The sequence below is a fragment of the Hyperoodon ampullatus genome (assembly GCF_949752795.1).
Source record: "Hyperoodon ampullatus genome assembly, chromosome: 1".
Classification (NCBI taxonomy): Eukaryota; Metazoa; Chordata; class Mammalia; order Artiodactyla; family Ziphiidae; genus Hyperoodon; species Hyperoodon ampullatus.
In genome coordinates, this window is record NC_136914.1 from 227323951 (window position 1) to 227340308 (window position 16358).

At 46.8% G+C, this 16358-nt stretch overlaps 1 protein-coding gene across 1 annotated transcript in view; it reads left to right on the top strand.

Moving 5' to 3' along the window:
- Positions 1–6630: 6630 nt before the first annotated feature.
- The window catches only part of GLRX3 (glutaredoxin 3), a gene marked incomplete at its 5' end in the record, with an annotated part of 30808 nt that continues 21080 nt past the window's right edge, over positions 6631–16358 (top strand). The window contains 2 exons of the mRNA XM_079701772.1: positions 6631–6719; positions 12231–12339. Of these exons, the coding sequence (XP_079557898.1) occupies positions 6631–6719; positions 12231–12339 (198 nt within the window). The remainder of the gene's footprint in view (positions 6720–12230; positions 12340–16358) is intronic.

Genomic DNA, 16358 nt, shown 5'->3' on the forward strand with positions numbered 1-16358 from the left:
TATGTGCAGCACAGACTTGGTACATCTTATAGGATCTCAAGTACACTGCCAATCGAACTGAGAAGGCAGGAGGTGTTAAAAATTGGCAAGTCAGGGTAAAGCACGTTTTCGGTGGATCAGCAGAACCTCTATAGATAGAGCATCAGTTTGTGTTAATTCTCAATTGTGACATCGCCAGGTTGAATAAAGAAACCACTCAACAAAGGATGCTCCTTCCCCAGCCTGAAGAAGCGGCTGGTGCCACCTACAGCCTGGAAACTGGCTCTACAATCCTCACCTGCCGCCCTGGCTGGTCTTCCATGGAAGAGAGATTAGAATTGATGCAGGGGATGGAAAATGGGTAGTCAACTCTCAAGATGAATTTTCCCTGATAAATTGTCAACAACTAGAAACGTGTGTAAAGTTATTTTGACTGAAGAGCTTTTGAAGATTGTAGCAATTAGATCGAGATTTGTGAACTACATTTCCTGTAAATATATTTCTTCTAGAGAGCGCCTTATGGGATGTGGTCACATTTTTTGGGGGGGGACCTATAGCAACCCAAAAACGTTCAACTCAGTGCTAGATTAGGTTAGTGGGTACACGCTTATCCACATTGTCTTATTTTAGGAGAAAAGAGATTACTGTGAAACCATCAGATAACACACACTTCTGAAAAGAAATGAAATGTATTTTTATCAGTGGAGCCAAGATGAAGTATGTCTTGAAATCTGTTTTACAAATAAGCTTGCTCATAAATTGTCCATTCACTGCTTCGAAATCTTTTTTCACATTTGAGGAGCTGTCAGAGGTCCCTAACAAACATGAGTCTTATTTAGTTTATTGGATATGTAATTCTTCTTTTCTTTGAAATTAATTATTTTTCAAGCAAGTGCAGCAAAAATACAACCAATAAAAATCTCGCTATGGCAGCATAAACAACCTTTATAGCCAGCATATACATAGAGTTCTTCCAATAATAGCAGTTTCTCCTAAAGAAGGGAACAAAAAATTGGCCAGACTTGGCCAAGATCAAGTGCAGGGCTCCTAAGGGTTGACAGAGGAAACATCACAGCCCATTCCCACTTCCCTATCCCAGACTAGTTCTTGGTTATCAGGGTGACATTTGTAGCATCTCAGTTGCCAGGGAGGCCCTTGGGCCAAGGAGAACAGGGCTGGTCACTTGGTTGGACCCAGTGTCCATTTTACCTCAACGTGGTTTGTGAGACAACCTTCCCAAGGCCCATTCTTGGGGCCGCCAAAGCTGATGGACAGCGGGGTGAAATTCCCTGGAGGGCTCCCAAGGGGCAGAACACAGACTGTCCACTTCTCAGTTACCCGACTCCTGGTCCAGGCCGGTGGTCCCTCAGCAGCACTGTGCCAGGGTGGGGGGCAGGGCTAGGGCGGGCCGATGGGGGTCGACTTCCGAGAATCTGGTCCAGGGATTCTTCTCTGGGGTTCTGGTCAACCCGTTGGGGCTCCCGGGAGGGGCGTTTGTTTCGGCCCTTCCAGACCTGCGCCCAGCCGTGGTCACGTGACCACGACCCCTGCTCCGGGCCACCCGCGTGGATGGAGCCCGCAGCATTGGGACCCAGGGCCACCCCAGCTCCGCCAGGACTCCGCCCCAGGAGCTCCGAGTCGGCAGGTTCTCAGCAGACTTGCGGGTGCTCATTTATGCCATTTATAGCAGCTCGAGAAGATGTTATCACAGCTTGAGAAGGAAATTAAAATATGTATCCTTCAGGTGCAAATCTACTGTACTTACAGTTTTACTGTTTCTCAGCAGGGGGCTCCATTAATCTTGTAACCGTGAAATTCCTAAGGAAATTAATTCCCCTCAGTTGGGGTTATTCTCAACCGGCCTTTGGAGGCGGAGTGATTGGGATTTAGGAGTCTCTCTTAAAAGAAAGGAAGCATTGGCCATTTTCCTTGAGTAACAACTCTTCTTAATGCCATGCTTTGCCCATTAAAAACCCTGTGTGTCTCTCAGCTCCTCGAGGGAGTGTTTACAAAAACCCAGCCAGGTGGGAATTCAATTCCAAGTCCTCCCCTATAACGACCAGGCGTTTTTCTCCACCTGGGTTATCTGTGCCCACCTAGTACTCAGCACTGTGCCCCGTTGGGGAGTAACACTGGGGCCCATGAGGGAATGATGTGTCACCAAACGTGGGATGGCTAAAATATTTCCTCACCCATTCAGGAGCGGTGAAATGTTAGCTGTCATTAAAAATAATTACACCTCAACCACACAAACACACCCCTTTTGAACTGGGGTCCATTCACAGACACAGGGTGCAGCACCTTTGCTGCCAGGAAGGCCCCCTGCAGCCCTCTCTGAAGCTTGTGCTCTGCCAGGCCAGGACTTCAGCCGCCAGGACCCAGAGCCTCAGCTTCCCGTTCCCCATGGTCCCAGCCCCTGAAGTGCCACACAGCCTTCTCAGCAAAACCTAATTGTCCCATCCTTTTCAAGGCTGTGTTGCTTGGAGAGCTGTCCCTGGTTCCTGACCAAGTGGGCCGGAGAGCCCGGAGAGGCCCCTGCCCAGAGGCCACGAAGAGTCACTGGGTTCCCTAGGGGGAGCCCTCTGCCCCAGGAGGGTATAGGATGTAGCTACATGATACTTCCATATGGGGCAGCAGACTGTCAGTGTCTGGGATTAACCCACACTGGGGACAAAGGCCAAAATCAGCCCCAGCATCTTGCTTTCCTGTGGTTTTGAGTCTTCATGTGCTAAGTTCTGTGTGATAATGATGAGTTTTTCCCTCTGTGCCTGAACACGCTCGGAGAAATAGAGGACTGGGCTCTCCAGAGTACGAGCAGCATGCAGGCTGGGTGCAGTGGGGGGCAGGAGGAGAGCTTGGGGTGGTACAGAGAAGGCCATGGAATGAGTCCCGGCACTGCCCCTTCCCTGCTGTGGCTTTGGGCAATTTCCTTAGCTACAAAGTGGGGCAGGTGTGACTGAGCAGGACCCTATGGGGCCTTCTCAGGACAGAGCTGCACCCCACCCCCCATGTCCTCTGCCTGATTCTTGTCTGCGGAAAAACTTTAGCCTCCTAGGCCTTGCCTGAGTTCCAAAGAATAAATCTAATCAGAGAAGTGAGAAAATGCAGAGAGAAAGGAAAATGGTCAAGCAAGACAAAATAATAGTTTAAACAAAGTCCAGGGCCTTTAGTTCCTCCTCAAAGGCTATAGATAATATTCTGAGCCATGTCCTTGAGCTGTTTTGCAGATACTGAAGCCCCTACCAGGTGGAATAAGTTAACTGCATGCTGCCCACAAGCACGCAGACCCCAGACCAGCTGGAACCAGAAGGTTGATGATGTTGACTCTGGATGACCTCACCACCAGCCAATCAGAAGTATGTCCACCAGCTGATCACACCCCCACAACCCTCCTCCCTTACCCTGTCTTTAAAAACCTTTTCCTAAAAGCCTTCGGGGAGTTTGGGCCCTTTAAGCACTAGCTGCCTGGACTCCTTGCTTGGCCCCTGCGATAAATGCTGCACTTTTCTTCACCACAACCTGGGGTCAGTAGATTGGCTTTACTGTGGATGGGTGAGAGGACCCAAGTTTGGTTTGGTAACATAGGCAGTGATGTTTTGCATCATGATCTGGAAGTAGCAAGAACTTTGGAAAGCTGAAAAGCACTATATAGCTGTGTACACCCTTATCTACCTGTAACTCAGATGTGACAGCCCCCCAAAATGTGGCTTGGGCTCAGGGCTGAGTGGAATGGTCTTTGTTGTGAAATCAGAGCATTTTAAAGCTCAGAGATTCACTTGCTGAACGTTAGGCCTGTTGATATCAATAGTGATAACAGCAAAAAGGGCATGAGGCAGAATTGGAAAGGTTTTTAGGGAGTTTTCCCAACTTTTTTTTTAAGGTAGGGAGCATGCTCTCTAGTTGGTATATCCTGCTTTCAGGAAATTCCATTTAAAGAAGGAAAAATCAGGATTTTTAACAGTTACATTAGATGGGTGATTCTTGCATTTTTTGAAAAAGATTCACTATTGCACATTTCCCTAGTGCATTACAATTTCATTAATTTTAAATTACAAAGCCCATCCATGTTCTTTGAAAAAAATGCAAGTGAAATGTTTTTAGTATTGATGTGTAAATTTTCTTCAAATTAGAGATATAATTCTTTTTTTTTTTTGCGGTATGCGGGCCTCTCACTTCTGTGGCCTCTCCCGTTGCGGAGCACAGGCTCCGGACGCGCAGGCTCAGCGGCCATGGCTCATGGGCCCAGCCGCTCTGCGGCATGTGGGATCCTCCCAGACCGGGGCACGAACCCGTGTCCCCTGCATCGGCAGGCGGACTCTCAACCACTGTGCCACTAGGGAAGCCCCAGAGATATAATTCTTGTACAACATTTGTTGCAGATGTGTTTCCAAACACACTAACATTTCAATGAATGACTCCAAAGAAGTTTAAAAAACAAAAAAAGAAAAAGAAAAAATGCAGGTGACACTAGGAAGCATATAATGTAAAAGGTGTAGGTCCTCCTTTTAAAACTTCCCTATTTTTACTCTCTGGGCACAAGTTCTTCTAACACTTTTGGAGAACATCCTTCTGAAGACCTATGCTACATGTAGCTATGTAGCTATGCTACATTAAGCTATACGGAGTTATGTGTTTTATTTACATATAATTCTGTTTAAAAATGGTCATCAGAGCATACATCTTGTTTCGCAACATGCTGTTTTCTCCCCTCCTGGTGCATTTTTTCATAGTAATCTCTAGATTTTATTTACTTTAAAAAAAAACTAATGTTTTTATTTTAAAATGATTGTAGGGTCACATGCAGTCATAAGAAATAACAGAGAGACATTCTGCCTATGCTTCTCCCCAAAGATAGCATCTTGAAACACTGTAGTACAATATCACGACTAGGATGATGATATTCATACAATCTGTCCATCTTCTTCCATTTCTCCAGTTTTACTTGTACTCTTTGTGTGTATTTCATGCTATGCAATTTTGATCACGTTTAGGTTTGTGTACCTACCACCGAAGTCAGGATACAAAACAGTTCCTCACCACTCTCTTACTGCATTTTAGATAATGGAACTTACCATATTCAGGAACACCCACTTCTCAGGATGAGGCACGTATGTAACTAAAGACCCCTTTCAGTCACTGGAGCAGAGCTGCCCAAGAGAAAATACAAAGTGAGCCACAAATGACAGCCACCCGTGTAATTTAAACATTTCTGGAAACCACATTGAAAAGGCAGAAAGAGGTAAATTTGATTTTAATAATATCGTTCACAAAACCCAGTATATCAGAAGTAGTATTTCAACATGCAATCAATGTAAACATTATTAATGAAATATATTACATATATATATATATTTTGGTAATAAGTCTTTGAAACTCCACAAGCCCACTTCTCCACCAGCTGCAGGTAGAGAGCATGTACTGAGCTCCTGCCACGTTCTTGGCTCTAACTTAGGCACTGGGACAGAGACACAGTTCCCGCCCTTGATGAGGACCGGGGCTGGTGGAGACCACAGGTGCAGTTCTAACCCGGTGAGATGTGCACGTGGTAGAAGGCGCACAGGTGCCCGGAAGACCCACGGGAGGATCCATGGGGCCTGCCCTCAAACTCGGTGCAGAGCCCGAGGACCCCCAGGAGGAGCCTCACGTGTCTCGGTGGAAGGGATGGCGTTAGTAAGATGGGAGCTCCAGGAGTGGCTCTTTGGAGAGCAGGCGGGGTGCAGTTTGGGGAGAACCAAAAAGACTCCCCCCGCCCCAGGGCAGATGGATGCCGGGCTCCGGAGGCAGGGGAGGGCGCTTGGCTGGCGGCTGAGGTTTCCCTGGTAATTGAGGATACTAGGACCATGGACAATTCTACCCAGGCTGGAGAGTGCGTGGGAGTTATGGGCAGGGGAGGGGGAAAGGTGGTGAGCGGACACTACCGGGGCGTCAACATTAGGCGATGCCAAGGAGAGCCAGGGAAGACCCGAGGTTAGAGGAGCGTGGGGCCTGCGGGCCTGAGTGAGGGGGTCCTGGGGCTGGGCCCGTGGTGCCGGAGGCGGCCCAGCTGCCCAGGCCGTGCTGCTCGGAGGTCCCAGTGGGTGATGGGCTGCGCCCTGGCTGCGCCCAGGGATGGCCCCGCCGGGAGGTAGGTGGAGGGCCACGCGGTGGCGCGGGTTCGGGCTCTTCAGGACCGAGTTCGAAGCCCCTTGTCATGTTGAGGTTCGGAGAGGGCTCAGCCTCCCTTCCCCTAACCTCCCATCCCATCCCATCCCCACCTTTATGTAATTTCCTTTTAGCTTAAAATTTCACTTTGTTAAACATACACTCACATCACACACACACTCACATCACACACACCATTCTCCCAGCTGCCGTAGGAGTTGCAAGGAACGTACGGCGCCCCGACATCCAGGAACCCCGGAGGTCAGGATTCCTGACAGTCCGGAGCCCCGGGGGTCAGGAGCCTGGGGCTCTCACTTGGCCCGCCGGTAAGCCCCAACCTCCCGCGTTTCACCGGATCCCGGTTTCCGCGCGGGCCTGGGGGGCGGGGTGGGCCTGGAGGGCGGGGCTTCCGCGCGGGCCGGAGGCGGGGCGGGGCTTCCGAGTGCAGCCGCCCGAGCCCCTCCCCCATCGACCGCCCGCGCTCGATTGCTCTTGTCTGGCGGCGGCAGCATGGCGGCGGGGGCGGTTGAGGCGGTGGCTGCTGTTGTGGAGGTCGGCTCAGCCGGGCAGTTTGAGGAGCTGCTGCGCCTCAGAGCCAAGTGAGCGGGGCGGCGGGCGGCGGGGATGAGGAGACGCGGCGGGGACCGACCGCGAGGGCTGCCCGGCTCCCTCGCACCCGGCCTGGCCTGGGCGGAGCGGCCGGCGCGGCCCGGACCCCGAGGCCAGGTCCCCGCCCCGGAAGGGGAGCGGGGTCCACCGCAGACCCCCGGCCCCCGCCCGCCGGGCGCCCCAAGGCCCGGGTCCCGCCCTGCCGCCCGGCCCGGCCTCCCGGGGCGCGGCGACGCGGGGACTCAGCCGCGGGTCGGGGGTGGGCGCGGAGACGCCGGCCCCCGCCCGCTTCGTCACGGGCGGGCGGCGGAGGAAGGCCTAGCTGGGTCGGCGGTCCTGCCTCCTTTCCGAGGGGCGTTTAAGGGTGTTGTTGATGGGGCAGAGTGCACTGTGTGGCGCTGTCCGGGCCGAGGACGCGGGTCTTCTGTTTCCTGGACGGGCTCAGCCGTGGTCCGTTCTGGCTTGGCCCACGTGCCTCTCGCCCTTGGGACGGCGTCTGAAGGAGACCCACCGGGATGTAGAGGCCGGGCCTGTGGGAACACATGGAAACCCCGAGCTTGCGAGTCGGCGCCGGCGGGCGGGCACGGGGCCTCCGCAGCGGTCTCGCAGCTTCCGCTGGCCGACCTCTCGGGGGCTGGGCGGTGTCTCGGGGCATGGCCGGTGGGGGCGGCGGAGCGCCAGCCGATTGCCAGGGAGCCAGCCTCAGAGCCGCTGCGCACGTTTCATAACCAGGCCTCAGGAGTGTCCTCTGCGGTGAGAGGGGTAGGACAGTGCCCACCCGGGGGTGTGGGAGCGGACACGCGTGCTGCCTGGCCGGCGGGAGCACTCGCGGCGCCTTCGCGCCCGGGCTCTTCTGCGTGCGGCGGCGCGGCTGCGCGGGCTCGCTGGTAGTGGAAGCGTATCGGCGCGAATGCAGGAGCGGATCGTGGTTGGAAGCGGGTAGTGAGTACGCTGGCGAGCGGCTGGGCTGCGGAGTGCGGGTGCGATGGGAGAGTTCCCGTCTGCCTTCGCCGCCGTGCTGAAGTTAAAGGTGTTCACCAGAGCCACTCTTGCGGCATTTCCGGTCTTGCTGGGAAACTGCCAGAAACGGGCGGGGCGGGGCGCGGGGGGGGCGCGAAGGGAGTGACGTGGACTCATTGATGAAAGGTGATTCATCCAGCGCTCCCCCCATCTTACGGCGGCCCACTTATGGAGTGCCCCAGAGGCGGCGTCTTGAAAGGAGCAGGGCTCGTGTGGACCTGCCCTTCGTAAGCGTTCAGTTCACGGTCACCTGGAGGACTATTTTGCTTTTTGTGTGTCTCACATTTTTGTTTTTATGTATCGTTTTTTAAAGAAAAAAGTCATTAAGACATCACAGTTGGAAAAAGTTTAAATGTTAATTCTTGCCACGGGCCCGTACTTGAAATGATCCGGAAGCCAATATACCTTTTTCGTGGTGATGAGTTTAAATGGGCACATGGGAAGGAAGAGATGCTTGGCCTCTGCGGAAGGAACAAATCTCTGCTACTTTTGGTGAAAATGGCAGCATTTCAGAATATTAAATAGTACTTGTTAATGTAGTTACTTAACGTCTACTTTACAAATCTTCACTTCCCAATTTTAAAATTTCATGTGAATTGAAAACTTTTTTTGCTTAAGTCAAATAGACGTTTATATGTTACTGAAACCTCAGTTGGTCTATACAGTGGGGATATTAATACCCATTTACAGAGTAATTAAGGTTTTTACCCATTTGTAAAATATTTAACAGAGTCTAATATTATATGATCTTAATAAATGGTAGCTGGTGTTACCTGCAGAGGAATAACTATAAGAGCAGAACACCTGTAATAACAGAGAAACAACCATTTATGAATCACTAATTATCTTACTGAAAAAGAACCAGGTTCATTACATTGTTTAACATCACAGTAGTTAGGATTTGAATCTCGTCTTTCTCTAAAGGTTTTCCTTAAACAATGCACCCTGCATATTGGGCTGTCCATGAAGGTGGAAAGAATACTTACAGATTATTATTAACAAGAGAGGGTGACAGCGTTTATGTTTGTTTCAGGTTTATGTCCTTATGATATTAGGCATCGTGTACCTAATTGGAAAGTGGAAGTTAAGCATCTAAACATGGGAATATTGTGGATAATGTAAAATAACATCAATATCATTCTTTAATGTTTCCAAAGTGCTTGTATATTTTCGTTTGATCTTCCCAACCTCCCAGGGTGTTATTGCTATTTTACAGATGTGGAAGTTAAGTTAAATTACTCTTCCAAGCCACATTAGTAGTAATGGAATTTAAGTTGTGTACGTGTCCTTTTTTCTTTTCTTTTTTACTTACGTTGGCACATACTGTTAAAAAGTTTGGTAACTTGTTTTAATTTTTAAAAATGTACTTACTGTGAGCATTTTCCCATGTCAGTAAACATTCTTTGACACACGATTTTTAGTGGCTTTATGATATTTTATTGTATGACCATTAAGAAAACTGTCTCGTTGAACAATAGATTTTTACAGTTATTTGCTATGTAAAATACTGGGAAAATATTCATATACGTACATTTTTGTCTCTTTAATGACTTCTGTAGGATAGATACTTGAAAGTGTTTGAGTATCTTGAAATTTCAGGAAGGTTCCAATTTAATTTTTACCTGTAGGATATGAAAGTGCCATCTCACTTTATCCTTTTTGTCATTGAATATTTTAAAAATCTTTTTTTCAGTTTGGTAAAAAGTGGTATCTAACTTTTAAAAGGTTGAGGTATTAACTTATATACTGTAGTAAAATGCACAGATCTTAATTGCTGGGTGTGATGAACTTTGACATTTGTATTAACACAAGTAACCATCATTCAGGACAAGAATATAGGGCCCCAGAATGCTCTTTAGGCTCTTTCCAGTAATCCCCCACCAGGGATCTGCTTTCTGTCACTGGATGAGTTGTGCCTCTTCTTGGACTTTATGTAAATGGAGTCGCAGAACTCCTGGTCTTTCATGTCTGGGTTGTTGTGCTCAGTGTGTTTTTGGGATTCATCCATGCTGCCGTGTATCTGTAGCTGGTTCCTTTTTTTTACTGCTGAGTGGTATTCCGTTGTGTTGATATACAGCAGTTTCTCCAGTTTGTAGACATTGGGTTACTTACAGGTTTCGGCTGTTATGTGCCAGGCTGCTGTGAACATTCCTGTGCAGTCGTTTGGTGGGCCTGTCTTCCTTCCCACCATCCCTTAGGCCCCAGAGGCCCCCCCGCCACGCTGTGCAGAAGCTCTGCGAGAGGAGGCTAGAGTAGGCCGAGGCTCACGCGGGAGGCTTTGCAGGGCCACGTAGCTCACGTCTGCCCCGCATCCCACTGGCCACAGCTCAGTTCCAGGGCCCCAGCCCGGGACACAAGCGAGACTGAGAGGTGTAGTCTAGCTGCATGCCCGGGAGGCAGAGGCAGCAGGAATTGGTGGACTGCTTCCTCCATAGTCTCTGCCCACCTGCCCACACGCTGAAGCTCCTGCCTTCTGCCGCTTCACTGGAACCCATGGAGTAGGGGCCCTGCCATGTGTCCTTTCCCAGCTTAGGTGGCTCTGCCTGTAGAGCCTCCTGCTTTACTCTGGTGTGCCCCTGGGCAGCCCTCCCGTCTTCCTCGGTCCTGTCTGTGACCCCTGTCCTCCATTTTCCTTCGTTTCAGCACATGACTTTGCTTCCTACCTGGAAAACAGGACTTGCAGAAGCATTTTCCAGAGCTCTCCTTCGACTTGCCCCTCCCCCGACACCTACACATTTACTTGTAGCTTCACCCATTCTTGATTCCTTTGCTTCTGACTCAGAGGAGATTGTCCCTCTTCTCCAGGCGAATTCTTCTCTGCTCTCAGTTTCCCTCTCCTGCCACCTTTGAGACCTTGAATCCTTAGCTGTCTCTCGTGTCTTCAGCCTCTCCCTCCCCATTTGCACTGTCCCCTCACAAAATAAACGATGAAAATTCTCTTGTATTGAAAAAAGCCCATTCCTTGATCCTGTCTTGATCCTTGCTCTCTCTCTGTTTACAGCCCAGTCTCTTACAGAGGAGGTTTCTAGCCATCTCTGCTTCCTCATCCTCAGTCCAGTGGTCCACACGCTGCTTCTGTCATCCTCTGGACTTAACTCTCACTATTGCTGGTTGCCCTTCCTGCTGCGTTTGACGATTGTCTCTCCTTCCTTCTTGACTTCTGGGAGCCCCTTGAACCTTGCTGTGTGCCTTTTAGGTCCCTTCTCTGGCCTACCACCAGGGCTCCTTTACTGCCGTCTGTCCTAACTTAGTGTTGCTGAGCCCCAGAGGCTCTGCCCTCGGCCTCCTCTTCATCCTCCTGCATGGAAGAGCTTGCTGCCGGCGCTCCTTCTTGATTCCCAGATCTGCAGATCAGGATGGACTTCTTTCCGGAGCTCCAGACTATCACAGCCCACTAGACTTCCTTTCCTCGCAGGCTGGCAGCTTCTGTACAGTGACTCGTGGCTAGTGCTATCACTAGCCATCAGTCACTAAGCCAGGAACTTGGAGGTACTGAAATTTAGACTGTGCTCCAGTACCACCAAGTCCTGCCCCCAGCTCTCTGAAGCCCCCAGTGCCTCCCTCGGCTTCCGGGCCCCCAGCACTGCGTGGTAGGCTCCTCCTTCTCTCAGTACTTAGCTCACATGAGCCAAGTATTCTGTTCCTTTCCTTTTGCCCAAGGTTAGTTGTCCTTGTTTCCTTTCTCCGTGTAACATATTTTTCAATGTATTTTCTTCCTGGGTTTTCGGATTTTTTTGTAGTTAAGGGGGATTATATTTGAATTTGGAATTCTGTAAAACTGAAGGGTTTTTCAGCTAGATATGAGGATAGAATTAAATATATCTTTGCCAAGATAATTTTATATGAAAATAGTTGATAGATACATACTGAGATTCCTGAGAATTTTATTGACAATTTATTAATCGCTATTCTGTCTGTTCATACTATCAATTTTTAGAAAATCTTCTGTAGCATAATAAAAAAAAGTATGTGAAAAGCAGCTCCCTTTTTTCCTCTTTGTTTTCTGCTTATATACCTTCATTTGCAACATCTTATTTCTATTCCTATGGTCACTTCATCACAGTACCATGTCTAAAAAGTAAATACTAACATGAATAGTAGTAACGCATATACAGTCATTTTTCACAAACGTTGTGCCTTGACTACCGAAATCTAGTTTCCATCTTTCTTTCCTAAGGGTCTCAAAATAGTTAATTTACGTGCCTAGGAGTTGAGGTGGATGAATATTCAGAACCACTTCATGTGAGCTAAGTATTGACTCAAGAAGTATCATTAACTTGAAAATTCATCCAAAAGATTCTCAAGGCCTTGCAAGTTATTATATTTCTGTCTGTGTTTAATATAACAAGATTCTAGCAGTACAAAGACAATTCAGGTGGTCCTTGTACAGGTTTCTTTGCTAATAGAATTTGATCTGCATCAGTATTTGCTTATTTCTAAAGCTACTATATTTTTAAAAACTGCATTTTATGGATTTACAGGTCCCTCCTTGTAGTGCATTTCTGGGCACCATGGGCTCCACAGTGTGCTCAGATGAACGACGTGATGGCAGAGCTAGCCAGAGAACACCCCCAGGTTTCATTTGTGAAGGTACTGTATTTTCAGTGTCATGTCTTTTAAGAATTTAATTCTGATTTATGGGTTAGACTACATTTTATTAACATATAAGGGAGGACTGGTGTGGGATTCCTCATGTTCACAGATGGTGTTGGGATCACAGTAGATTATTCTTAAACATCTTAAAATGGTTTTGCATTTTTCAAGTCCCGAGTGGTGTAAAACTCACCACACTTCCCTGACACATGCTTGGTTGGGAGGACAGGATGGCAGTCGGGGGAGTGTCGACGTGGGCAAAAAGCAGATGAGATCATTCATTTTGGGGAATTGTGGTTTTAATATAGTAAAGATAGTAACAAGACTTACTTCATTGAAAAGCTAGGTGTGACATGGAAAGTGATTCAAGAAAGGGTGTGTGAAGGCTGCTGTAGGGACTGGGGCAGTAGGAAGAGGTTGCTGTCAGGGCCGGGGAGGTGCAGACCTGCAGGAGAAACTGAGTTCTTCCGACCTGCCAGGAAGCAGAGGAAAAGGAAGCCAATCTCTCCCTTGCTGCCTTTTTTTTTTTTTTTTTTTTACCCTGTTGTGCATGCCCTGCATTCCTAGCATCTTTCTTGGGTAGGTAGTACTAGGAAAGTGAGAGTTGTGACTGGATTAGCTCACTTGGTTTAAGCATATTTAACGTTATCAGTCAGGACTTAATACTCATTTAAGCAGCAGGGCCAAAATAGGAGCTGAATATCTTAGAAATGAAATTTTGGGAAGAGAGAAAGCTGAATCCTTAGTATTTAAAAAAGCAGACAGGAAACCAAAGCTTTATTTTTATTTTTATTTTTTAAAAATAAATTTATTTATTTTTGGCTGCATTGGGTCTTTGCTGCTACGGGCGGTCTTTCCTCTAGTTGTGGCGAGCAGGGGCTACTCTTCGTTGCGGCGCGTGGGCTTCTCATTGCGGTGGCTTCTCTTGTTGCGGAGCACGGGCTCTAGGCGTGTGGGCTTCGGTAGGTATGGCACGCGGGGCTCAGTAGTTGTGGCTCGCGGGCTCTAGAGCGCAGGCTCAGTAGTTGTGGCGCGTGGGCTTAGTTGCTCCGCAGCATGTGGGATCTTCCCGGACCAGGGCTGGAACCCGTGTGCCCTGCATTGGCAGGCGGATTCTTAACCACTGTGCCACCAGGGAAGCCCAAAGCCTTATTTTTTAAAACCAGGGTTTGTGAGTTCAGAGGATATGTTGGCAAATATACCTGTATATGGGGTTAAAAGTGACATCAACTCTATTGCTTGTATGCCGCTTTTTATGTAAACTGAAGACCCAGAATTCTGACATACTAATCCATTTGTATAGTGAGTGATATAATTTTCAGACAGTTTCTATATAAATAAGTGTGCTTTGAATAGGTATTGCACTTAGATGGTTCAGAAATCAAAACAGTATAAAAAGATGTACTTTGAGAAGGTCCGCCCTCCTTCCCCTGTCAGCCCTGTTGTCCCATCCCGTAAGTAGCTGCTTGTATTAATTTTGCATGAATCCTTCCAGTGTTTCTTTATGCAGATAGAGCAAGTATGAATATAATGGTTAGCTTTTTAAAATTTAAGGACTTATTTAAAATTCCAATGAAATGTGTAATGAAACCTTAGAATATAACCCTAAAATGTCCAATATAAATAATGGAAGGGAACATTAAAGCTGCATGTTTGGTCAGTGATAAAAGGTAATGATTACAAGTGAAATGAATGATTAAACATTCAATCCTAAGATTAATCAAGATGATGGTAATTGTTGTAAGTCTGCTTTTGTGTGTATAGTGTTGCTGGTTTAAGTAGCACATTGTTCTTAGCTGCCATTTGAATGATTTATTTAAAGTGACTATAGAATTACTTCTCACATTGGTACCAAACTTGGCAGTGAGACTTTAAGTTGTTCAAGTGCTTAAGTGTCTCAGCAAGCCAAGGGTTGGGAAGCCCTTATCTGTTGGGGATACCTGAACCCAACTGCACCTGCCATTCACGGAGAGGGTGACAGGGCTAGGTGAGTAGTTTGCCCAGGTTGTTACTTTCTGCAAATTCACTCTGTGGCTTAGTTTTTCTTGCTTAGACATCCTGAAAGGTAAAGATCATTTGCATGGAATTTGGAAGGTAGGTACTTTTAAAGGCCACAGTGCTGAACAATAGTCAGCCCAGGAGAGGTAAAATATTTGAGAGATCTCTTGGCATTTCCCAGTAGGAGAGGCATGTGGTTCATTTCAAAACAGCTTTCTCAGTGAGAGCTTTGTGAAACTTCTAGGGCATAGAATTGATGTTCTACTGCCCTCTGGTTCTTCTGATTTCTTGGTCTTTTTTTTTTTTTAATGACTGCCATCGTTCGGCATTTTTGACTTGACCTATAAGAGGTTAGTTCATTCTGTGACTTAGATTTACAGAATCATTATATAGATGGTTTTAATCACAGTTTGTGATCATCAACAATTCCTTATTTTGTAGAAGATGGTAAAATAATACTGGAGAAAAGCTAGCATACATTTTTGGTCCCAGTAGTTTGTGCTCATTGGAATAGGTTGCTGAAAGGCCAGATTTTCACATCTATTGCGTCTGAATCCCCTCACTTCCTGGACTGATGATATGGTAATAAAGTACCTGTGCTCCTTCCTGGTGCCATGTTTAGGCCGCGTGCTGGTTGCACTCACCTGCATCGGCTGCCATGTCCAGTCAGGTCCTGGGGCTGTGTCCCACCCTGATGTTCTCACACCTCCAGGGGCATGGAGGAGATCCATGAGTTATTTCTGTTGCTGGAAGTCTCACAGAAACCTTCGTTTGTTCAGAAAAAAATTAACCAGCTAATTAAAATATCAAGTGCCTTTGCTTTTCAAATTATGTAAAGTCAGTTTGTTAGCACTTTAAAATGGGAATACATGTTTATCATTAAATCAAATTGTTTGGTAGATAGACTATTTCAGGATAGTTTCTGGTAGGGGGTGAGAAGGAGGAAGACTAGTATTGGGTCATGAAATTGGGTACCACTAGTCATATTCATGGTCCAAGTCAAATCCATCTTTTAACAGGAGTGGCAATTTATTTTAAAAATTTTGTAGTTGATTTTATTATTTTATTTTTTAAGTAAAGATTTTGTGTATTTAAGGTGTACAACATGATGATTTAAATCATCATTTTGTGTGAAGTCTTTCTTGTATACCTCCGTGGCTTCCCCCCGACCCTTTCCTCTCTCTCCGAACTTAGTCTGTGCCATTGTTTGGACGGTTAGTTGGGGAATATCTTGTATCTTCATCTGCTCTGTCATTTCGTTCCCGTTTTGTTGGCTTCTTGACTAGATGGTGGGATACTTGAGGTAGGGACCTTTACCTTACCATGTTTTTTTTGTTGTTGTTGTTTGTTCGTTTTTGTTTTTGTTTTAAATTGCTTTCCTTTGTGCAGGTGGGAGCAGGGAATATTGATCAGTTTATTTGGCATCTTAGAGAGCATGTGTAGGATTCCATTTTTTAGGAACTCTTAAGATGTCTCTTAGATAATTCTAGTAAAATTGTTAAATCTTAAAAATACCCTAGTTTTAATCGATGCTGTCTTGGTAATAAAATAATACCACAATTAACATAGTTTATTAGCTGTTACTGGGCTAAGTTTGGCAAAGTCTTTAAAAAAAGTTATCAGAAATGTTAATTTAAATACTATTTTAAAAATTATATTTGTGACTATCTGACAAAGAATTTGATTTTGAAAATTTTTCCTTTTGTGTCTTGTCACAGGGCAGAAAGAAGCCCTGTAGGAGGTATAACAGAATGTCCCGGAATGTCAGGTGGTTTTGTTTGTTTGCTTGTTTTATTGAAATATAGCTGATTTATACTGGAATGTCGAGTTTCATCATTCTGGCCTTAACCTTGGAGGCTCATTACCACCACTGGCAAGTAGTCATTCCCATTTTGGCTTAGGAATAGTGACCACTGTTAGTTCAATATTCTGTTCAAAATTTATTTCTTGAACACTTAATTATACGCCACACAGTATGCTAGTTACTGGGAATGTGGAACAGTAAAGGTACAGACAGT